The 23,031-nt window shown below is 50.1% G+C and overlaps 1 protein-coding gene across 1 annotated transcript; it reads left to right on the forward strand.

The window, feature by feature from the left end:
• The first annotated feature begins 246 nt into the window (after positions 1-246).
• On the forward strand, positions 247-20,518 carry Adamts8 (ADAM metallopeptidase with thrombospondin type 1 motif 8). The gene is made up of 9 exons (XM_006976562.3): positions 247-1,391; positions 8,716-8,955; positions 10,002-10,137; positions 10,772-10,939; positions 11,848-12,152; positions 14,224-14,407; positions 16,613-16,785; positions 16,940-17,115; positions 19,325-20,518. The coding sequence occupies exons 1-9, from the start codon at positions 624-626 to the stop codon at positions 19,893-19,895; spliced, it is 2,721 nt and encodes a 906-aa protein (XP_006976624.2). The 5' UTR covers positions 247-623; the 3' UTR covers positions 19,896-20,518.
• Positions 20,519-23,031: the final 2,513 nt, after the last annotated feature.

Consider the following 23,031-nt stretch of genomic DNA (forward strand, 5'->3'; position numbering starts at 1 on the left):
CCCCTCCCCCCCCCCCCATACACACACCTCGAGGACTTGTCTTCAAGGGCTGTCCAGCGTTAGAGGAATTGACTTGGGTCTTCACGTAGAAACAAAGAAAAAACGCTGAAGTTGACGCTTAACTACTTAACTATGGGGAGGGGCTCACTGACTCCTGATTGGTTTTACATTTCAACCTTTTTTTTTCCCCTCCTCTCCCTCTTTTCTGTTTCTGTCTCTGACCCCAGGGGAGGGGAAACGGGAATAGTGAGAGATCAAAAATAAACCTCTTATGTCAAAGCCGGGAAGGAAGTATAAATACGAAAGGCTCGGCAGCCCACTCGGTGCTTCCCGAGGAAGGAGGCGGCTGCACGGGAGAGCGCGGAGGAGAGCGCTCGCTCGCAGTCCCGGGCGCCAGCTGCTCGAGCTCTGCTAAGTTGGCTGGCGGGCGCAGGAGGAGCGGGCTGCGCGAACCAGAGGGGCCGCCAGGGGACCGCCGCGCCTGCTGCCGCCGACCGCGTCGGCCTCCCCATCCGACTGATCACTTTTCCTGGAGAGAGCGGCCCGGCCGCCTTGGGCCACCAGCACCTGCCTGCGCGCGGCGGCCTTCTTGCCTCTCCCGCGCTCCGCAGCCCTCTGCCCCCATGCTCCGCGACCCCACCGCCGCCCGGTGGCCGCCCCTCCTGCTGCTGCTCTTGCAGCTGCCGCCGCCGCCGCTCGTCTGCGGCGCCCCGGCAGAGCCGAGAACCACCGGGTCGCAGGCCTCGGAGCTCCTGGTGCCCACGCGGTTGCCGGGCAGCACGAGCGAGCTCGCCTTCCACCTGTCCGCCTTCGGCCAGGGCTTCGTGCTGCGCCTGGCGCCCGACGCCAGCTTTCTGGCGCCCGAGTTCAAGATCGAGCGTCTCGGGGGCTCGGGCGCTGCGGCCGGGGGCGAGCCGGGGCTGCGCGGTTGCTTCTTCTCGGGCACGGTGAATGGGGAGCGAGAGTCACTGGCGGCGGTGAGCCTGTGTCGCGGGCTGAGCGGCTCATTCTTGCTGGCAGGCGAGGAGTTCACCATCCAGCCGCAAGGCGCTGGGGACTCCCTGGACCAGCCTCACCGCCTGCAGCGCTGGGGGCCGGGGCAGCGCCGGGAGGACCCCGGGCTCGCCGCCGCCGAAGTCTTCCCAATCCCTCAAGGACTCGAGTGGGAGGTGGAGATGGGTGAGGGGCAGGGACCGGAGAGAAGTGACGACGAAGAAGGCAGGGAGCAGGACAAAGAGGGGCTGCGCAAAGAGACAGAAGACTCCAGAGAACTGCCACTACCCTTAAGATCCAAAACAAGGAGCAAACGGTTTGTGTCCGAGGCTCGCTTCGTGGAAACACTACTGGTGGCTGACGCGTCCATGGCTGCCTTCTATGGGACCGACCTGCAGGTAGGACTCAAGAGCCTTCCGCGGACCCTAACAATCCATAACATCCATCTCTTCCCAAATGACTTTCAATTCCCTTCCAACTGGGGGCGGTGGGGGGGGGGGAATCTTGAAACTCCCAAGCCCAATCCCAAAGGAGACTTTCTCCTTTCTGAGAAAGAGTAGTAGTTCCATTAACTTCTGCTATCCTGGCTTCCTACTTCCCAGCCCCTAAGTCCCTTCCAATTGACAGTAGGCTTGCTGCCTCTGACTCTTCCAAGCCGGCATCCTGAGTCTCGTCCCGCAGTCCCCAGGCACCTGCTTCTCCCAAAGGAGATGAAAACTGCACTTTTTTTAAGAGCCCTGCTCCTCCTGGGCCTGCTTTCCGCAACTCTCTACTGTCGGTCATTCTCTGGTGCTCCCTAGGACAGGAAGCTGGGCTGGGACGAGGTGGCTGGGACTGTCTTTGGGGACAGAACTGAGGTTCCTGTAAGTAAAAGACGTTAGCGGAACCTGGAAGGAAGCTGTCCAACTTCTGTAAGCCCAGCTGGTTCTGATCAAGGGGCATGCACTACCTTGCCAACCTGGCGCTCAGCCTCGGCAGAACTTGGCAATGCCAGCATCCAGCACAAGAAGGGAGGAGAACAGAATTTCTGCCCTGGGGGCTCAGCCTGGAAAACTGAAGTTTCAGTGAAAGGGGAGCGAGCTGGGCTAAAGGATGAACTTTTTCAGTTACTGTGTCTAAAGGAACCAGAGCCACGCTCAGCCCAGAATCAGCTTTCAAATGACCTGGGCAGAAAAACTGAGTCCAAGACATTGCTAGTAGCTGAGCATTCCTAACGACTTGCAGTTAGTGCTGACTCAGCAAGAAGTGTCCCCAATACCTCCCTCTAGAGACAGGACAAAGATCTTACCAGAAGGAGAAGAGATAAGGGTCCTGTCTTCTGGAACATATAGAACCAGAAATGTTGGCTCAGCTAGAGGAAACTGACCTGCCCAGAGATCATAGTTCCCCGGGTCTGAGATCCCAGCACCACAACAGCCCTGTTACCACTCTGGCAGTGGTGATGTCCTTAATTAGGGTCCCCGTCCTAGACTTAGCCTAGCCTAACTGTTGTGGGTGCTAAGGACATAGGCATTACCTTTGTAGAATGGCCAGGCAAGGGCGCAGCCAGCCTTCTACTTCTCATCTGGTCTTTCCCACTTTTCTGTGATGAAGATGTGCTTGGTAAGAAAGTTCCAGTGAAAACCAAGTAGAGAGGACAAGGAAAGGCGGTGGGTGGGAAGTCCGAGTGATTGCTGTTCTATCTACTGCACAAACCGGTTAAACCTGGGGCAGTCTCCCTGCATGCTCTTGTGGTATTGGCTCTGCTCAGGGCACTGCAAGACAGCTCTGAGCCATCGGACCCTTGAGGTTTAATCTGTACTGATGTCATATTTGATTGTCTGCCTACCCTAAAAGGAGGTACCAGCCACTTCTTCTGACTCCTTTCCCCCAGTAAGTATTGGAGATGTAGAAAAGGGTGAAGAGAGTCTCCCCAATTCACTAAGACCACTACACCTGGCTCCAGGTTCCTTCAGGAACAAACTCAGAGCTAAAACTTACATCTACCCCCAAATTAGACCAGTCTGTGACATCTGCTTGACAGCCAAAATACAGAAAGACTAAGAAGAACATGGAGAAACTGCAGGGAAGTCAGTTTGTCAGAACTCAGAGCCAAAATATCCTCCCTAGCACCTCTCTCAGCTCCTCATTTAAACAGAGATATTAAACATTTCCTTCAAGGATGTACTTGGCATCTCCAAAACTCATAGTTGCCTGGATTCTTGAGCTACTGAAACAGGACATCTGGTTCTGCCCCAGGTTATACTGACTTCTGCTTGATGTCCAGGTGTGTTGCTCATACAAGTTGACTTTCTCTGTGAAAACCACCAAGTCCCGCTATTTTAAGACCCGGCTTATTCAAACCCACCCCTCTATACAGAAGCCAGTCCTTAACATGGAACCTGCAGGGATGCTCTGAGCAATTCACTCACACAGAGAGAAGGCACTTGGGGTGTCTTTGGGTAATAGAGTGGGCGATGGTGATGACCAGAGCCCCTGATCATCTAAGGAACAAGACACTTGGACAAGGTAATGGATTCTGGTCTATGCATCTGTGAGACTGCTTCACGATGAGCCCTTAACTCTGAAGCCAGATAAGAAGGTGGGAGGCAGGGGCCCTTCTTGTGAAGGGATTAAGTGAACTCACTTACAGAGTTCTGGCAAATGCCCTTGTTGCTGGCAGTGACACCAATCTGGATCATAGCCAATTTCTTCTTGCACCTTGAAGACAAAGGTGGTTTCTTCTCAGAATGGGGCTTGGCGCTTTGGTGGGGCATCTTGAGACTGCTGGCTTTAAGGAGCCATGCCACAAAGTAGACAGCTGTGAGAGTGTGGAAAGAACCACAGATCCTCCTCAGGAGAAGAGGTAGTATGGTACAACAGCAAAGAGTGCTAGACTTAGGTTCAGGCAATCTGGGGTGTGTGGCAAGCTAGATTTGCCACACTTACCAGTGTGACCTTAGGAAAGTCACATGTCCTCTTTGAGCTGTCTGGTCTTCCTCTGCCTCTCTCACAGCATTTCCACTGAGGTCGTGCATGTAAAAACCATTCTGTAAATGGAGGATGTTCAGGGAATGGCTGAACCTTCCAGAAGTTGGGCTAATCATGAAACAGTCTCACAGATGCATAGACCAAAATCCATTACCTTGTCCAAGTGTCTTGTTACTCCTTAGAGGATCAGGGACTCTGGTCATCACCATTGCCCACCCCATTACCCAAAGACTCCCCAAAGTGCCTTCTATCTGTGTGAATGAATTGCTCAGAGCATCCCTGCAGGTCCCATGTTAAGGACTGGCTTCTGTATGGAGGGTGTGGGTTTGAATAAGCCAGTCTTAAAGTATCAAGACTTGGTTTTCTCAGAAAAAGGCAACTTGTATGAGCAACACACCTGGACCTCAAGCAGAAGTCAGCATAACCTGGGGCAGAACCAGATGTCCTGATTCAATAGTTCAGGAATTCTGGAGTCTGGACAGCTGTGATTTCTGTCAGAAATGGGACAAAGAAAACTTTCTGGAAAGAGGGACCACCTCAGGAGAGTCCATGAATTTTGTCTACATCTCAGATGCTACTAAGTGTCCCCTGGGAGACCTTGGAGCAGAACAAAGTCTCAGCACTAAGCAGACCTCTTGAGCCGCCTTTCTCAGCAGGGAGTGTCTACGAGAGGTGCTCTTCTTCCCCAAAGCAGACTGGAGCATTCTCAGATGTCAGGGTCCTGGGAGAGGATTCCAGGAGGAGGCTGTCGCAGCCATCTCATTTACATCTACCTTCTGGAGTGAGTGCTTCATACAAGCCCTAGTACTATAGTTATTCTATACGCTGGTTTGCCCAGAGGAATCTCTGCCTGGTAGCATAAACAAAAAATAGTGTCATCTCTTGACGTCAGTCACGTGATAGTTTGAGTGATGCATGGGTGTAGCTCCATGAGCTCTGCAGCTGTGCTAGTCTTCATGGGTGGCAGACTGTTATGTTACATTAATTATGTTCAGCCCACCTTCCCAACAGGGAGTCCTTTCCATCTCTTGCCTCTGCTGCAGTCAGAATGACCAAAGACACTGTTTCCCAAAGAAAATGTCCAAATATCAAGTGTGTGGGGAGGGGAGCGTAGATCACAGCAGGGTAGCCTGGCTTGTTTATTTGCTTGCAAACTTCAGGTCTGGTTTCCCATGTAGCAGCCAAGATTGAAGGTAGTGTGGTGGCTAGGTATCTAGACTTAGGAAAATAGAAGTAACTGGGGGTTTCTAGGCAGGCATCTATCTCTCTGTACCTTGATTTCCTCACTAAGGAAATGGGGGCAGTCATACCCAAGCCCTGAGACTGTCTCGAGAATGTAACAAAGCATCTGAGCCAGGACCTGGTAGATAGTTGGTATTCACCAAGGCACAGCTATTCCTAGAGTTGCCTTTGGTGATAAAAAGCATTTGTCAGAGTCGGCCTAATGGTCTGGCTACACATCACTGGAACACTAACCTCTGCTTTCCAGCTTTGCTGTCCCGTGTGGCAGAGAGACCATCTCTGCAGATTGCCCCCGCTCTGAGAGTTTAAGGTTGGTTTCAGGCAGTCCTGAATAAGGTAGCTTTTGCAACAACACCTTTTGCTGTTTGGGGAACAAGGTGAGATGAAGGATGGCTCTGTGAGTCTCACTCTTACCTCTCCCTTTGCCTCTCCCTTTCCTCCTTACAGCGCTATCCTAGGGCCTAGAGTCACACGTGGAAATAAGAGTAAGGATGTCACATGTGGGCATACATTGCCACTCTTCTGGCATCCCCAGACATGCCACACAGGATTTCGTTCAGTACCCACCATGTGAGAGCAAATAAACAAACTACTACAGGTAATGTTGTAGCCAGGATGAGAACTTGCACTTTGCCAAGGCTCAGCCTCTACAAGGATCCCAAAGGCAGGCTTTGATTGCCATCGGAGCATCCAAGAACCTGGGGAAGGAATGTTCTTACTTGTAGCTCAAAGAATTCTGGGGGTACTGATAGAGAAGACCCCCACAGAAGTGCCACCTTTACCTAAGGAAAATGAAGTTGTTGGACTCACCCTGACTGTGGTCATCATGGGTTTCCATCACTTTGGGATAGTTCTAGAGTTGCCTGCCAAACAGCAGGAGTCTCTGTCAGTAGGGGGAAGAATCTCATTCCCGCCTGTTAGCTCACAGTTCATACTTGTGTGGTAAGCAGGGAGGTATAAATAGACACCAGGTGGCAGAGCAGGCAAGCCATCTGACCTTTGCCTGGACTGGCACCTGGGCCAGCTCCCCGTATCCATAAGTCAGGTCTGTCCTTCAAGACCTGGAAAACAGGTGGAGAATCGGAAGCTTGCAGATGGCAGGTAACATGCCTAGCCTTAGCTACGTAGTCCTTGTCCCTGGAGTCACTATGACATGAACTATGATTCAAAGCTCCTGCCACTGTATCTAGAAGATCCAGCTGGACGTGGGGGGTAGTGGAGATGACCTGCTTCTCAGTGAGACAAGGACTGAAGGTCCTCAAAGGAGCACTGGACCACGGAGTCTTTGTGGCCCTCCACTATGCAGTTTATCTTCTGAGATAGTCAGGGACAAGGAAGAACTTCAGATGTCTTCATAGCCAGCTGCTGTCCGGAGGCAGTGATTTCCCAGCCATCTCAGGCTGACAGATGTTCAGTATCTGGAGAAAAGGATCTCATGAATGTCCTCTACTATACTCCCTGCACGTAGCCATTCACCTCTTCCCTAAGGAACTAGTACATCGTCTGTCATTCTAAATCTGGTTTGGTCCGGTCAGCTTTCATATACGAACCATTCTTGAACCCCCAAATCTTCCAATTCCTCATATTAGACCTCCTTGGTTGAATACCTAGAAACCAGCATCTTGGCCTCACACTGTTTTGAAAAGACCTCACCCTCCCTAGATTTTAGATTTGGAACTGGGACTCAACAGGAAGAAATCCTGGAAGGATAGTTGTAGACTGCTCTAGAAGAGATTCCCAGGGATTGGTCCAGTCAGATCCTAGCCTCACTAGGCAGACCAGGAGACTGTCCTCTCTCAAGAAGCAGTGAAGATCTGGCCAGGAACTTGTCTCACAAGCTACCATTCCTCAGGAGTCACCCCCAGTTGCATAATGATGTGATTGCATTTTTCCCCTCAGCAATCCAACTTAGGGAACAAAGGCCAAGTTGCAGCTTTGCTGATAAGATGTTTACATCAGCCTAAACAAGCCAGAGTGTGTGGCATGCCAGCAACCTGAGCTCAGAAACCCGTCAACCTGTTGTAGGACTCATGAAACATCTGGTCTATTGCCTGTAGGATGAACAGACAGCTCCTATTCACAGATAATGGAATGCATCTGGAACTCCCACACATGGCCTTCCTCGATGGAATGTCCCCTCCACAGCCTTTCCTCTCCTACTCCCACCTTTTAGACCACAGGAGAACAGAGAGAGGGGAGCTGAGGGAGGTGAAGCTCCAGGGAGCCAAAAAAAAAAAAGGCAAAGCATGCAAGCAACTGCTCAGCTGGTCACACCAGGGGCTCAAGGCATGCCAGCTTGTCACCCTTTGTCTCTGCCTCCAAAAAATTATCCACGAGGTCCCCTAGGCAGGACAATAAGCTCCCATCTGGCCTCCCCTCAAAGCCTCGGAATCCTGCAAGGAAGCAGTTGGCAGCTCCAGGATAGGCCAGAGGCCAACTAATGACATAGGACCACAGGCCCTTCAGTTGGCCTGGGCGGGACTGAAAGCAGGTGGGATCCCCAGCATGTGGGTCTCATTAGGTCCTCTAGCTTCTTCTCTCAAGCCCCAAATAGAAATGAATAAATACTGAAGCCGGGCGGGGGATGGGGAGAGCTATCCAGGCAGAAACCAGAAATCTGAACTCCAGGGACCTCTAGGGAGGAGTGTGGACCTCAGACACACACCCAGGCTGGTCTCTCAACGTTAAGAGTAGTGTGATCTGCAAGAACTTTTTGAACTAGAATGACACTCTCTCATTCACAAGCAGAATGGCAATGCCTGGTCTGTAGGCACTGTGAGAAGTTAATGAGGTGATGTGTCAACCGTGGCCAGGGACTACTGCAGAGTAGCTGTTGCTAAGGGTTACTGTTAGGGCAGAGTTTTCAGGGTTAATAGTTCCCATGCTAAAAAGTCGACGTTATCCCAATGAACACCAGGAAAATGCTCAGACAGATGCTAAGAGGGAAATTCCACTGACTGTGAGTTTTTAGACTATTGCTTCTGGAGTGAAGCCAGGGAAGACGGGGGTGCTTGGCAAGGAACGAGTTGGTGTCCCGGACAGTCAGAATAAACCATCTAACCCAAGAGAACTTTTTATTTACAGTTCCGATGTAACATCGATGCTCCATGGAGAGCTGTGGATGTACTCGAAATGTTGCTGGTGCAATGGAAGAACTGGCTGCATTGAATTTTCATTGATTACTAGGAAGTAGGTCACCTCAGGAGCTGGTCCGGATGTTAAATGCTTAAATTTTGTGATCCAACAGATCTGGGTTCAGATGATGGTTCATTAGCTTTGTGATCTTGGACTAGCCACTGAGGTTTGTTCTTCTTCTCTGGGGAGATAACACCGAGTTCTCGAATGTCTTCCTCATCCTCAGGAGGTGCTGCATATCTAAGGCTCAGCCCAGAGTCTGACTGGTGTGAGTGAGATAGATAAGTGTCTCCCAATCAGAGGCGGTAGGTAGCACCGAGCAGCCAAGGACATGAAAGTGATTAGCATTCTCCCACTCTTCCCCCTTCCTGGTAGAACCACATCCTCACAGTGATGGCAATGGCGGCCCGAATCTACAAGCACCCAAGCATCAGGAACTCCATCAACCTTGTGGTGGTCAAGGTGCTGATCGTGGAAGAGGAGGGCTGGGGCCCAGAGGTGTCAGACAACGGTGGACTCACGCTTCGCAGCTTCTGCACCTGGCAGCGGCGCTTCAACAAGCCCAGTGACCGCCACCCAGAGCACTATGACACTGCCATTTTGTTCACCAGACAGGTGTGTGGGCGGGCTCTGAAAGCCGGGGAAGATGGGAGATGGGATGGGCAGATCAAAGGGAGAGCTTTGAGGCCTGCCCAAACATGGGAACTGCCTCCCTGCTGGCCCCAGCTGGACTTGGGAGGCCTCTTGCTGGAACGATGAGAAGGAGGTCATGAGGACAAGTGTGAGGCCATTGCAAGGGGAGAAGAATCTTAGAGGGGCTCTTTTCCAAAAGTTTATGACCAGCTGTCTGCTGAGGTCATACCAAGAGGAAACAGACTCAAGCTGCCCTAGGAGAGGTCTGGCAATAGAAATGGGAAAGGGGTTCTGTCTTCAGTCTAGTGAGGCATTGGGATGATAACCTAGGGACCCCAGGGTTTTCATACAGGATGGCTGTGGTGACTTAATTAAACAGCTTTCCTGAAGGCCACAGTCAGGTATGACAGGCCTTCCTCCTACTTCATCAGTCCTCACAAGAGTCACAGATAGAAGTGAAGTAGTGTTATACCCATTTTGCAGCTGAAGTAACTGAGGCACCAAGAGGCCATATATCGGTAGTACCCAGAGTTAAGCCCAAGCAGTCTCACTGCAGGGGCAGACTCAGAGTAATTGTGCAGCTCTACCTCTGAAAGCAAGTCTTTAAAGTCCCAGACAAGACAAATGTCACTCAGTGCCCCCTCCTGCTGGGGTGTGTGTGTGTGTGTGTGTGTGTGTGTGTGTGTGTGTGTGTGTGTGTGTGTGTGGTGTTGGTATTGATGTTGGTGTTGTTTTAACAATAATGTGTTTCTTAGGTCCTTCTTCAGGTAAGAAAAACAAGGGTAGGTGAACTAACTGTCACAACCAAGACAGAAAAATGAAAAATCAAGAATGCAGGACAGCTAGGTGGGATGTCCAGAAGCTGAGCTCTACAGATTATCCTGTTGTTTTTTTAAAAAGCTTTAGAAGGCTCAGTAATGTTTGCACCATCAGGTGGTGTCTCTTGGAAAGCTGAGTGGGACGCTGGGCACTTACCTCTGGTCTCCAAGCCTATCTCTACAACCTAACGTGCTCTCTTCACCAAACAGAACTTCTGTGGAAAGGGGGAGCAATGTGACACCCTGGGGATGGCGGACGTCGGCACCATCTGTGACCCCAACAAGAGCTGCTCGGTGATCAAGGATGAGGGGCTGCAGGCAGCCTACACTCTGGCCCACGAGCTAGGTGAGACTTGTCCTACCAGAGCTTGCTCTACACATCAGAGGAAGCTGCCTCTTTCAGGTCCGCAGGGGCCTGGATTCGGAGAAGGAAGCAGCCTCACATGTAGCCATTGACAAAGTGGTTCTATGTAGATAGATGTTATGCATGATTATCAGGGACTCCACTCCTACCCTGAGCATAAGACCAAAGTGCCAAAGTGGTGTCCTGGGCCATCAGCAGCATTACCCAGAGAAGGCCCAAAAGTGGAAGTGTTAGGTTACCGTGACGACGTAAGGAAGCTAAGTAGTTAGGCTTCACGGGGAGATGGGTTATGAAGAGAGAGCCGTGTAAGCCAACAGTAAAAGCGAACATGAGATCCAGAGAGATCTGCCAAAAAAATAAAAGGGTCTCAATGGTTCTCCGTCATCTGAAAAGGCTTCCTGGAAGAAGGCCCTGCAAGTAAGACCCAAAACAGAAGTGTTCAGGAAGTCCGGGTGGCCATGCCTCTGGGGAGGTGGTAACAAGAAAGGGCAGTTGAGACCATCAACACTGCTGGCCACATAGGGAACATGCAGGCAGGACAGGGCACCTGGAGGTGTGGGCAGCTGGAATGGACCACAGTTCTCTGCTCTCTTCCCCCACCCCCCTCCCCACCCAGGGCACGTTCTCAGCATGCCCCATGATGATTCTAAGCCCTGTGCCAGGCTGTTTGGGCCCATGGGCAAGTACCACATGATGGCGCCATTCTTCATCCACGTGAACAAGACGCTGCCCTGGTCCCCCTGCAGTGCGGTATACCTCACAGAGCTCCTGGATGATGGTCATGGTATGCCCCAGTCGGCTCCCCTCGGCTTCTCCCCACCCATCTGCTGTAGAACCTCTTTCCTGACTGCTGGCACCTGCTCTCCCTGGGGACTCCCTGCAGCTGTGCTTTCTCACGGAGCCCATCGGGTGGGGAGAGACTTCAGAGGCATGTCATTCTAGAAAGGCATGCTAAGCATCCTCTCAGAATGCTCTTCCTTGCCCCCATCTTCCCATAGCCCGAGCTCTGGGCTAACTCAGATTGATTCATTCCAAAGCAGAAGGAATTAGTCTAGGGAGGCTGTCTGGAAGCGGTGAGTTTAAGCAGAACGTAAAGGAATGGAAGACTGTTTGTAGTTTGAAAGAGCAGAGAAGAGAATGTTCCAGGCTAGAGTGGTAGACTGTATGGCAGCTGAGGAATGGCAGAAAGACTGTGGGCGGGTCGTACGGGAGCAAGGGTCTAGGGCAGGGGCACCTAGTTAAAGAAGTTTGGATTGTCGAGCAAAACAGTGAAGCAAGAATTCTAGATTCTTCTGAAGGAGGCAGGGATAAAAGCTGACGTAAAAATAGTAGAATGAGCAAATACCAATACTCAGGCTTTATTTGCATGTCAGTGTCCTTAAGTGGATGTGGTTTAATAGTGCAAGTGGCTGGCAGTCACTAGACACATGAGCGTCACAGGGAATGTGCCTGGCATTTCTGGACAGTAAAAGAAAACTCGTCCTACAGAAGCCTTTGCTACAGTTGCCCAGGATTAGATGAGCTCTATGTACATGGCTGGATGTTGGTGATGTTTAGATCAAGGATGAAGAATCTAGGATGCCTAGACACTGAAGTACATCGTTCAGAATTGGAGCTTGGCGCAGGGGTGCATGGGGAGCTGAGAGCAAGGCCCTGCCCTTGTCCTGACTCATCTCTTTCCTCTGTTCTCAGGAGACTGTCTCCTGGATGCTCCCACCTCGGTCCTGCCCCTCCCCACAGGCCTCCCAGGCCACAGCACCCTCTATGAGCTGGACCAGCAGTGCAAGCAGATCTTCGGGCCTGATTTCCGCCACTGCCCCAACACCTCTGTAGAGGACATCTGTGTCCAGCTCTGGTGCCGCCATCAGGACAGTGACGAGCCCATTTGCCACACAAAGAATGGCAGCCTGCTCTGGGCTGATGGTACACCCTGTGGCCCCGAGCACCTATGCCTGTCTGGCAGCTGTGTGCTCAGAGAGGAAGTGGAGAATCCCAAGGTGAGGAGGTGGAGAAATAAAGGGCAGAGAGGAAAGCCGGAGGTGGGGGGGGGGGGCAAGGGCACCATATTTGAAAGTCAGTCTAAGACACTTCAGCCCAAGCTGCTTATCAGAAAAATCACTCATCTTTGAACAAAACAAACTGTAATTATCCCCCATGTGTGAGGCGCTTTGAAGCTTGCTCACAGTCAATGGGATGTTGCCATCCCTGCCCATGCTTTAGCATCTCCTCCTTGGTAACTGTTTTGTAGCTAATGTGAGAGCCTATGAAGATTGGTGATGGCCGGGCGGTGGTGGCGCACGCCTTTAATCCCAGCACTTGGGAGGCAGAGGCAGGTGGATCTCTGTGAGTTCGAGGCCAGCCTGGTCTCCAAAGTGAGTTCCAGGAAAGGCGCAAAGCTACACAGAGAAACCCTGTCTCGAAAAACCAAAAAAAAAAAAAAGTAAGATTGGTGATGGTGTGAAGACCAGAGAGTGGGCACTAAGCAAATGAGAGCCTGGAGGAATCCACTATAAATAGAGAGTGACATGGGATAGGAACATTTCATCAAGGTCTGAGTATTCAGAGCCTGCCATGTTTAAGCTGAGTTCCTTAGCAGAAATCAGAGAATAACTGTAATAGTAAGAATGTCATACTCGCAGAGGAGGAGAGAAGGGATCCGAGTGGCCTGTGTCCAGAAAGAGAAATCTTGGCCCAGTACAGAGGAAACTTGCATGAAAAACCAAGGCAATGCCAGTGAGGGTTTTAAGTGGTTCACTTCTTCGCCCTGCTCTTAATACATCCAAACAGCAAGGCTGATCACATTTCTCCTACTGCAAGTCATGGAGCCTTCATGATGAAATACCATCCGATGAGTTTCACAGCCTGGGCCCTGCCCAGCGCTGAATCGCCACGGTGGCCCCAGCACGTTCCAAGGGCTGTCCTCAGTGACATGCTCTTGTGCTGAGCTTGGGAGCCTTCCTGGGCTGTGGAAGCCACATACTCTCATCCAAAGCCTGGGCTGGCGCCACATTCATGGATTCCAACTCAGCCACCTCCCCATTCATTCTCTTCTCGTGGTGTTGAGAGACGAGGAGGAGAGTCCAACCACCCATCTCAGAGGCAGGGTGACATTAAACAGTTACAGGATCGTCTATCCTGAAAGCGAAAAGGCAGGATTGGAAATGAACTTTTGTATGCAGTGTCATGTCTGTCAAATGAAAACTCCATGGCTGTAGGATTTTATATCCAGGGCATAAGAATGGAAGGACACTATGAAAGTCATGGAGGTGGTTCCTTTGGGGGCAGTGGTGCATTGTGAAAGCTTGTTTGCTTTCTCTCTCTTCCTTTATTTGTTTATTTTTTTAAGTCTTCTGTTTCCATTTTTATATGAGCAAAGCATTGATTTAGTAATAGAAAAAAACTGATTTAGAACTCTCTATGGCGCTATCAAAGAAAAGGCTTTGTCCTCATAAGTCTGTTGTAAACTTGGAAGTGATTCTGTGTGTTGCCCAGCACTGTCCTAGCCCTGGAACCAGTAGCTGATAGAATCATGGCAAGACCTCTCAGTGGTCATTTCTTTACACCAAGGGTTCTCAGCCTTGCCACCAGTGACATGTGGAGCTGGGAAAGGCTTGGGGGGGGCGGCAATTGTGCACTGTTGGCTATTTAGAAGAATCATTGAATTTACTAGGTGCTAGTGGTATATTATCCTCCCTAGGTGAGGCAACCACGGTGACTCCATACTCCTCCCATGGAAACCTATTGTACCAGACCCAAACTTAACCATAAAAGACTCTCCCTCATACTCATTCAGCAGCTACTGTGTTGAGCACTTGGCTAGCATAAGGTGCTGGGTTCATGTACACTGGGCAATCACAGCAAACAAACCCAGCCCATCCTCTGTGCTCATTAAGTTACATCCAAGCAAGCCACACTATCATTAAATAAGCAATTGAAATCATCTATAGAACTCCATACACTCGGATGAGAATAACTAGATGAAGAGATCAGGTCCATAGCCACCAAGTGACCTAGATGATTGAAGTCTGCTCCCCTTTGGTCCTGATTCAGTGGCATTGTGTGTTGCAGGCTGTGGTAGATGGAGACTGGGGTCCATGGGGACCCTGGGGAGAATGTTCTCGTACCTGTGGAGGAGGAATACAGTTTTCCAACCGTGAGTGTGATAATCCAGTGCCTCAGAATGGAGGAAGATTTTGCCTGGGTGAGAGAGTCAAGTACCAATCATGCAACACAGAGGAATGTCCGCCAAATGGTAATTACCTGCCAGAATAGTTGATGGTGTAAGTGTAACAGATCCCAAGAGGAAGGGAAGGGAAGTCTTCCCGGGTGTAGAGTTGAGTCCTGATCCACATTTACATGGACTCTGCAAGACACCATGCTTGGGACCAGTCCTCAAGCACCCAGGGTAGTGCTAACTTTAGGGAAAGGCTGGGAATGTCGAAGAAGGGAGATTACCCTTGCCCTGGTCTCTGAGCTGTAAAAAGACAAAGCATGTCACTCCCAACCAAATCTGCCTAGAAGAGACCTTTGAAGAGAGGTTGTATGGAGGGAGGGGAATAATCATCTTGGAGGCATCTGAGCCCTTCTCTATGTGCAGATGGAAGCCTTTTCCAAAGCTAAGGTCTGAGCCAAACCTCCAAGGTCTCTCCAGCCAACTTTCAGCTCAGGCAGGAGAGAGGATCTCTGAGTGTGATGCCTGGGCACATTCCTTCTGAGAAGAGCTGCCCATCTTCCCTTGCGGCCATGGCAACCGCCTGACAGAGCCTTCCCAACAAGGAGCACCACCTCTGCCTCCCCTTGCCCATTCCTACCCCCTAAGTCATGCTAGAAAGCACAGATATGAACTCAGAGGTGGAAAGGGGCAGTCAGCAACTCAGCAAAGGGAGTTAGATATTGTTTCTCCACCAACCCTTCCAGCACCAGTTTGGGCAGCTCCAGGAAGTATTGACAGTGTGAAAAGACAAGGGGTACTTTAGGATACATTCTCCCAAGTGCCAAGATGCTCTGGCATTGGGCTGGGTGTCTAACAGTGAAATGTGTAAGCTTTGTAGTTTTGCTAAACAAGGAGGATCAGCAACGATATGAGGCTTCAGAAATTTCTCTCCGGTACTGAGACTTTGAAAGGTAGGCATGGATGATACGTGACAGTACCACTGTGATTTCACAGGCACTGAGATCAGCCAGTGCCTTTGTGTCCATAATTATAATAGATGTAGAAGCTAGACATATACAGGGCATGGTCTCTGCCCTCAAGGACTTTGCAATGTGATTAGTGGTAAAAATCTTTTACATAGTAATTATGGTTTCCTCTGTGAGGCAGCAACCCTGGGCTTATGAGGAATTCAGGGAAAGAAGCTAGGAGAGTTTAGGCCAAGGAAGGCCCAGAAGATGATATATTGGTGAGCAGGAGGGATGTGCCAGGATGAGGCAGGTATGGCATGCACTACCATTTACTCACGTGGAGCCCAGCAGGAGGTAGCAGCGTGGAGCCAGACCACAAAGGGCCTTAAAGCCTGAAACAGCGTATGTGGATCGTTCATGACAACTGTCCTATCAGGTCACTCTGAAAGTTTTGCGATTACAGCCAGGACCCCTTCAGCAGTATGGACTCCCACACTCAGCACTGTGCATCTGTGTTTAGAAGTCTCCATCGGCCATTTGGATGCACAGCCAGGGTGGAGATGCATGGTAGGAAGAGCAGGCTTGTTTCAGGACTGAGCAAGGGAGCACACATGAGTACCCCTGAAGGTAGTGCACATATGCCTTCATGTATAAGCACCAAGGAGGCTCACTAGAGCCTGAGCACTGGGTCCCCAGAGGATGGCGGGAGGCCTGGGCCTGAGATTATGAGAGTCATAGGCATGCATTTGAAATCACAGATTTTCCTGAATTTGGCAGAGGATGGCATGGTAGATTAGAAATAGCACAGAGAGATGCTTGCATGTTCAGAATGCTGGGGTGCCAGTCTCATCCTGGAGTATAATAGTGCCAAACCAAACCAATTATCAGAAGAGTAAGACAATGGTGATTGGGGGGTAATTATAGTACCTGCAGATGGAGCTCTCCCATAGATATTCAGAATTACAGAAAATGAGATGTAGAGGCAAGACCAGAAATGTCAGTGAACCTTTGCCACATGTCCATTGTTACTAGGGAAATCAACAACGTATAATTAGCAGAGTCCTGGAAATATAGCTCTGTACCAATCATACGTGCCCAGATGGGAAGGATATTTGTACCAGGGAGCCCAGTGTGAAGCTGGATGGCTCCTCCCCTTGGATCTCTGAGGAAGGGTCACGCACCAGCACGCAGGTGTGTCTAGAAATAATAGGTTCTGCCTGTGTCCTTGGGTTGAGTCCAAAGCCTAGAGAAAGAAAGGGTCCCTGGATCCAGATCTTTCTCTGCCAGGGTCCTCCAGCAGGTATGCTACTTCCATGTCATTCCTTGCTCTTCTCAGGCAAAAGCTTCAGGGAGCAGCAGTGTGAGAAATACAATGCCTACAACCATACTGATCTGGATGGGAATCTCCTGCAGTGGGTCCCCAAGTATTCAGGAGTGTCCCCCCGGGACCGATGCAAGCTGTTCTGCAGAGCCCGGGGGAGGAGTGAGTTCAAAGTGTTTGAACCCAAGGTAAGAATCTCCTGGCTTGAGACAGGGTGGGAGGACAGGCACCCCCACCACCCCCGCCACCCCCACCACCCCCGACACCCCCGACACCCCCACCACCCCCACCTACAGACTGCTTCTATGTGCTCCATGTCCTCTCTTACCTTCCCTTTCCCAGGTGATCGATGGCACTCTGTGTGGGCCGGACACTCTGTCCATCTGCGTCCGGGGGCAGTGTGTTAAGGCTGGCTGTGACCATGTGGTGAACTCACCTAAGAAGCTGGACAAATGTGGGGTGTGTGGGGGCAGAGGCACTACCTGTAGAAAGGTCTCCGGTTCTTTCACCCCCTTCAGGTAGGTCTCCTAGTGGTTGAACCTAGGCAGAGTTCTTGCCTCTACATCTCATAAAGGGCTTTGGGCACTGATGGCCTCAAGTATAAATTACAGCTGCTAGTTAATAGTTGTGTAGAGGGAGTGGGGGGCAGGGGGCCTTATAAGTACTTCAAGTCTCCATTTCTCTACAGTGGTCACCTCTTTTTACAGTCACTGTCAGGATTTCCTGAGGTGGGAAGTATAGAGCACATGGCATGGGATCTGGCCGTGGAGAGGATGGGACCAGGGCAGCCGTTACTTTATTAGTGCTGGAGACCACACGGACAGAAATGTGTCAGCTCTGAGTCAATCAGCAGGAGAGCAACACTGAGTAACACAGGACTCAGGCACAAAAGAGCTCCCCTGGGCCAGTTACGGAAAGGACATCTAACCCTCAGGCCGGCGACCTTCTATGACTAGATCTTCATCAGAGAAGAGAGCACAAACCAGCGCTCAGCACCCTTGGGAATCTAAGCATTCAGAGAGCGTCTCACATCCAAGCACCCCACGTGCATTAGCGTTCCTGTGGTGTTCCAAAGTGCTTTCATTCTGCTGGGCAAGGCCAACCCTGTCATTCCCTACCTTAGGGCTGAGGAACTGAAACATGAAAAGATCAGTTGACTTTTCTAAGGTCACACTGAGAGCTGGTGAGAGACAGAAAGAACACGTGGGTTTCTTCTTTTCTTCCTCCTGCTGGGCTAGAGATTAAACCTAGGGCATCTCTGCATGCCAGGCCAGGTTCCTGAAGTACCTGGTGATTGTTGTCTGCTGTCCCTTGCACTTCCTGGAGAGTCCCGGAAGGTAGGGTCAAGGTCAAGTGTTTCCTTTGTCACTCTGGGGTCAAGTACATTCATGACTTTGTATCTTTCAAGCCTCCGGTCCAGCCCCAGTACCTCGGAGTTTTTGTCTCTCTTTTTGTTTTGTTTTGTTTTGTTTTGTTTGTTTTGTTTTGTTTTGTTTTGTTTTGTTTTGTTTTGTTTTGTTTTGTTTTGTTTTTCGAGACAGGGTTTCTCTGTGTAGCTTTGCGCCTTTCCTGGAGCTCACTTGGTAGCCCAGGCTGGCCTCAAACTCACAGAGATCCGCCTGGCTCTGCCTCCCGAGTGCTGGGACTAAAGGCGTGCGCCACCAACGCCCGGCGAGTTTTTGTCTCTTTACTAACTAGTTTTCTGCCTAGTGAAGCCTGCTCCATCCTTCTCTATACCCACTTCTCTCCTTTCCCTCCCTTCTCCTCCACCCCTCCCTCCCTCCTCTTCTCTCTTCTCTTTCTCATGTACATATGTTATAGTAGTGCAGATCTCAAAAAATAGAACCAGTTCCCAGCAGTCAACTTGGAAGTATTTTCAAATTTAAGCTCAAAATAAGTAGGGGAAAAAAAAAAAAAGCATGAGCTATTCAGATCGTGGGTCGCTTTCGCCACTTCCTCCTAGGTCCTAGACATATGGCCTTGGACACTTTCCCTAGCCTTCGACTGGCCCCAGCTGGACATAAAGAATAGCAAAGAATCCACCGGATGGCCCTCCTCAATGGTTTATCTCAACCCTGTGCCACCCACATTCCTACAGGAGGACAAGGAACTAAGTTCTGGCGTCCTGCATAAAGTCCCATGTCTACAATGGACTGGAAGCATTTTTCCCAACAGTATCCCATCACCAAAAACCATGGTGCTCACAGTGTCTGGGCACACTCAAGAGGTGGTAAAGAAGCAAGCGTTATCCTCCATCTTTGCCAAGTCCATAGTCATCACATATTATATGAGAGTTTACTCAAAGAGGCAGTGTTAATCCTCTATCCTGGTTGGGTTCTGGCATGAGTGAAGGGTTCATATTTTTCCACATGAGTTTGAGCTCTGGGTCTGGAGGTAGCCGTGCCCACTTTTACCGCTGCAAGGAAGCAAATGTATTTGAATTCTCACTTGAACCAAGGCGGGGCCAGCCTGCCGGCACTTTTCTGCCAGGCTCTCCTGCATGTCTAACTGCCTCAATAGCCACAGCAAATTCGCCAGATGAAGCAAAACCCATGGAGAGCCCAATACCCAAGACAATTCTATCTGCCTTAGCAACTAATTTATTTAGAACTTTGAGGCAATCGCTTTATGATTTGCGAGCTGTTTGTCTGTGCACCTGGGGGAACCCATTTTAATTCCCAGGCTAGGGAGCCACCAGCCCTAACAGTTGTTCTATCTCTATCGTAGTTATGGCTACAATGATATTGTCACCATCCCAGCTGGTGCCACGAACATTGATGTGAAACAGCGGAGCCACCCAGGGGTCCGGAATGATGGCAGCTACCTGGCACTGAAGACAGCCAGTGGGCAGTACCTACTCAATGGCAACCTGGCCATCTCCGCCATAGAGCAGGACATCTTGATGAAGGGGACGGTCCTAAAGTACAGTGGCTCCATGGCTACCCTGGAGAGGCTGCAGAGCTTCCAGGCCCTACCTGAGCCTCTCACAGTACAGCTCCTGACTGTGTCTGGTGAGGTCTTTCCCCCAAAACTCAGGTACACCTTCTTTGTCCCCAATGACATGGACTTCAGCACACAGAATAGCAAAGAAAGAGCGACCACCAACATCATCCAGTCACTGCCCCATGCAGAGTGGGTGCTGGGGGACTGGTCTGAGTGTCCTAGCACTTGTGGAGGAAGCTGGCTTCGGCGGACTGTGGAATGCAGAGACCCCTCGGGTCAGGCCTCTGACACCTGTGATGAGGCTCTGAAACCTGAAGATGTCAAGCCCTGTGGAAGCCAGCCATGTCCCCTCTGATCCCCTTGGTGGAAATGTCTTAGGCTCATGGACTTGGGCTACTGGGGTATATAGACAAGGGTCCCCTCTGAGGTGATATTATCAAGATGGCTTGGCCCTTCCAGGCCTCCTGTTACTACAGCCCTTTGGGTACTGCCTAATTCATAAGGAAGAGGAGAAGAGGGTACGAGGGTAACGGATCCTGAAGCTGACTGTCCAGTGGACTGGACCTTGCTTAGGTTCAAGTAGAGGGTATAAGTTAAAAGATAAAAGTGCACTTATTGATCCAAATGGGAGACTTCAGAGCCAACCTTTTTGCAAAGGACTTGGCAAAGTTAAGTGAAAAAGAAGAATTTTTTTTTCTATTTGGTTTCCCCAATAATCAATCTACCTCACAGTGAGGGGGAAGTCAGTATATGAGAGGTATGAGGCCAGGCGTTATTGGTGATGTCAAAGCAAGCTCCGAGTTATCTTCAGAAATGAATATCTTCAGTGTTAAAAGCCAGTGTCTAAAGGGTGGTGGTGTCCATACAGGGTTCAAGAGAGCCACTTGTTCTCAGGCTGCCGCCTGCTGGGGTGGACCCCATTTCAAATATTTATGCAGATATGTCTCTGAACTAAAGTGGGATCTTATGCCAATGAAACTGTCTAGTCTGGTTCATTACTTCTTTGGAAAGGGCAGAGACCCAGCATCCAAAAACAAAGGCTAAAACAAGCTTACTCAGAGTACACATAGGGCAGCTGCCACCTTCCCTGGGTATCTTCAGCTTTCAGTAAGAAAGCGACCGCCCTAGGTTCTCACAAGCCTACAAAGTCCAACTCATGCAAGCACCTGCTCATCTGTGTGAGCGCCACCAATGACTCTCAAACCCCAGTGCCTTTAGAGGACTCAGCCCAGCATGCTAGTGTCTGCGGTTCTACAACCACCCAGGTAATATGAAGGCTGCTGTTTTAGAGACCGCATTTCAAGAACCCTGCATTAGAGAAAATTCCTACCCGAGGTCATGGTAGTTTTCAATACTTTTGGAATACTTTTTTTTTTCATTGTTGTTCATTTTGGTTTTTTATTTTGAGAAAAGGTCTCATGTAGTGCTGACTGACCTCAAACTTTCTATGTAGTCAAAGGTGGTCTTGAACTTCTGATCCTATCTTCACCTCCCCAGTGCTCAAATTGCAGGGGTGTGCCACTGTGCCTGTCTTTACATTTTTTTATTTATTTTGAGTCAGGGCCTTGTTATTCTTGAGAAAGGGTATCCTTCTACTCAGCAGGCTGCTCCATCAGCCTTCTTACATGCTGGCCTGCCTCATTTAAACAACAACAACAACACAAGAGCCTCTCCCACCTTCTGCCTAGGGAACAAACATCACTCCAGTGACAAGAGCACCTGCTCAGCACCTGACCCCCACCATGTTTCATCCGTATTTCACAACTCTTTTAGTCCAACTCCCTCGTGAGCACTATTAACCTGGAGTAACGGTCCCTATCTGTTACCCACGGGAAACCCCGAGAGCCCCTAAAATCCTGTCTACAGAGCTCATCTCCCTCAAGGCTCAGAAGAGCTCTCTGGCTCAATCTTCCATATAAGGAACTCAGTCCTTGGTCATAAATGGGTGAGAAGAAATGGACATTTAAAAAAATGGCATCCTAGGAGCCAAAGAGCTGATCCAGTGGATAAAGTGCTTGATGTCCAGGTGTGAAGCCAGGGGTCCAGATCTCCTGTACCCATGTAACAAGCCAAGTAGCACTGGCAGCTGCCTGTAATTCCAAAGCTCAGGAGGCAGTGACAAGGGAACTACAGGCCAACTGAGTAGAGTAAGTAGAGAAGCTAGATTACCTTAGATTAGTGGGAGATTAGCTAGAGTTAACCAACCATCAAGGTCCAGGTACAGCAAGACACCTTACCTCAATAAAGAAAGTGGAAGGCAATCAAGAAAGACAACTGATATCAACCTCTGACCTCCACATGCACCACACACATGAATACACACACACACCACAAAAACATATACATGCAAAAAAAGGAACAAAGAAAGAAAGAGAGAAAAAAGAAGAAAGAAATGCATTCTAGCAATAGAGGGGATATACCTCAATTTACATCTTCCTGTTTTTCATTACCCTTTTTTCTTGCTTCCAAGTTTCTCTCAAGACATGAGACATGAGCAGACAGACACTCTGCTAAATGCAGCCTTGGACCCCAGCCTTTAGGGGGGCCAGTGGTTAGTGGCACATGCCTTTAATCCCAGCACTTGGGAGGGATTAAATCTCTGTGAGTTTGAGGCCAGCCTGGTCTACAGAGCTAGTTCCAGGACAGCCAGGGCTGCACAGAGAAACCCTGTCTTGAAAAACAAACAAACATAGCTGGGCAATGGTGGCACACGCCTTTAATCCTAGCACTTGGGAAGCAGAGGCAGGTGGATCTCTGTGAGTTCGAGGCCAGCCTGGGCTACAGAGTAAGTTCCAGGAAAGGTGCCAAAGCTACACAGAGAAACCCTGTCTCAAAAAACCAAACAAACAAAAATGGAGCCCTGGTATAAATAAGGACTTAGACCTTTGGAGCACAAAGTAAGGCCAGTAGGATTGCAGCCACTACTGCCCTCCCTAACTGGTCTCTAGACGGTGGCAATTGACATCTACTTTTTCATGTCTGTCTAGTTTTTCAGTGAGTAGGAGGCCGGGCTTACCTAAATATAAACAAGAGAGTAGGAGGCCGGGCTTACCTAAATATAAACAAGCGTGCACACACAGGCATGTTGTTGATGGGTGATCAACACTGTTTCTCCCCACTTTGGTGTACCCCAGTTTGCTGAGACTGGTGTGTGTTTCTGCAAGTCTTCACGCCCTTCCGTTTCTCACTGTCCCCCAAATAATCAAAGCCGAGTGTGCCGTCCTCACCAGCTCCCCTGTGGGGCCAGCTGTGCCATCCCGACTGCCTGTATCATTACCAGACACAGCTTTTGCCCTGGAGTTCAGCTGGCAGCAGAGCTGCTGATGTGCAAAGCAGAATGGAATCCGGCTTGGCTCTCCCTTGCTGTGTGGGCTCAGCAAGGCTCACAGAATACATACTTGTTTGTGTCTGAAAATTCAACAGCTGCAGCTCAGTACTCAGCAAACAGAGCTGCAGAGGGAGACCACACCATGGTCGGCCCTGGCCAGCCG

This window comes from Peromyscus maniculatus, chromosome 7 (assembly GCF_049852395.1).
Source record: "Peromyscus maniculatus bairdii isolate BWxNUB_F1_BW_parent chromosome 7, HU_Pman_BW_mat_3.1, whole genome shotgun sequence".
NCBI classification, from domain to species: domain Eukaryota; kingdom Metazoa; phylum Chordata; class Mammalia; order Rodentia; family Cricetidae; genus Peromyscus; species Peromyscus maniculatus.

Excerpts from the sequence above, each read along its gene's own strand:
- Adamts8 (XM_006976562.3), top strand. The coding sequence starts at position 624 with ATGCTCCGCGACCCCACCGCCGCCCGGTGGCCGCCCCTCCTGCTGCTG. Across the intron at positions 1,392-8,715 it reads TCTATGGGACCGACCTGCAG|AACCACATCCTCACAGTGAT; the intron begins GTAGGACTCAAG and ends CCTTCCTGGTAG. Across the intron at positions 16,786-16,939 it reads TCAAAGTGTTTGAACCCAAG|GTGATCGATGGCACTCTGTG; the intron begins GTAAGAATCTCC and ends TCCCTTTCCCAG.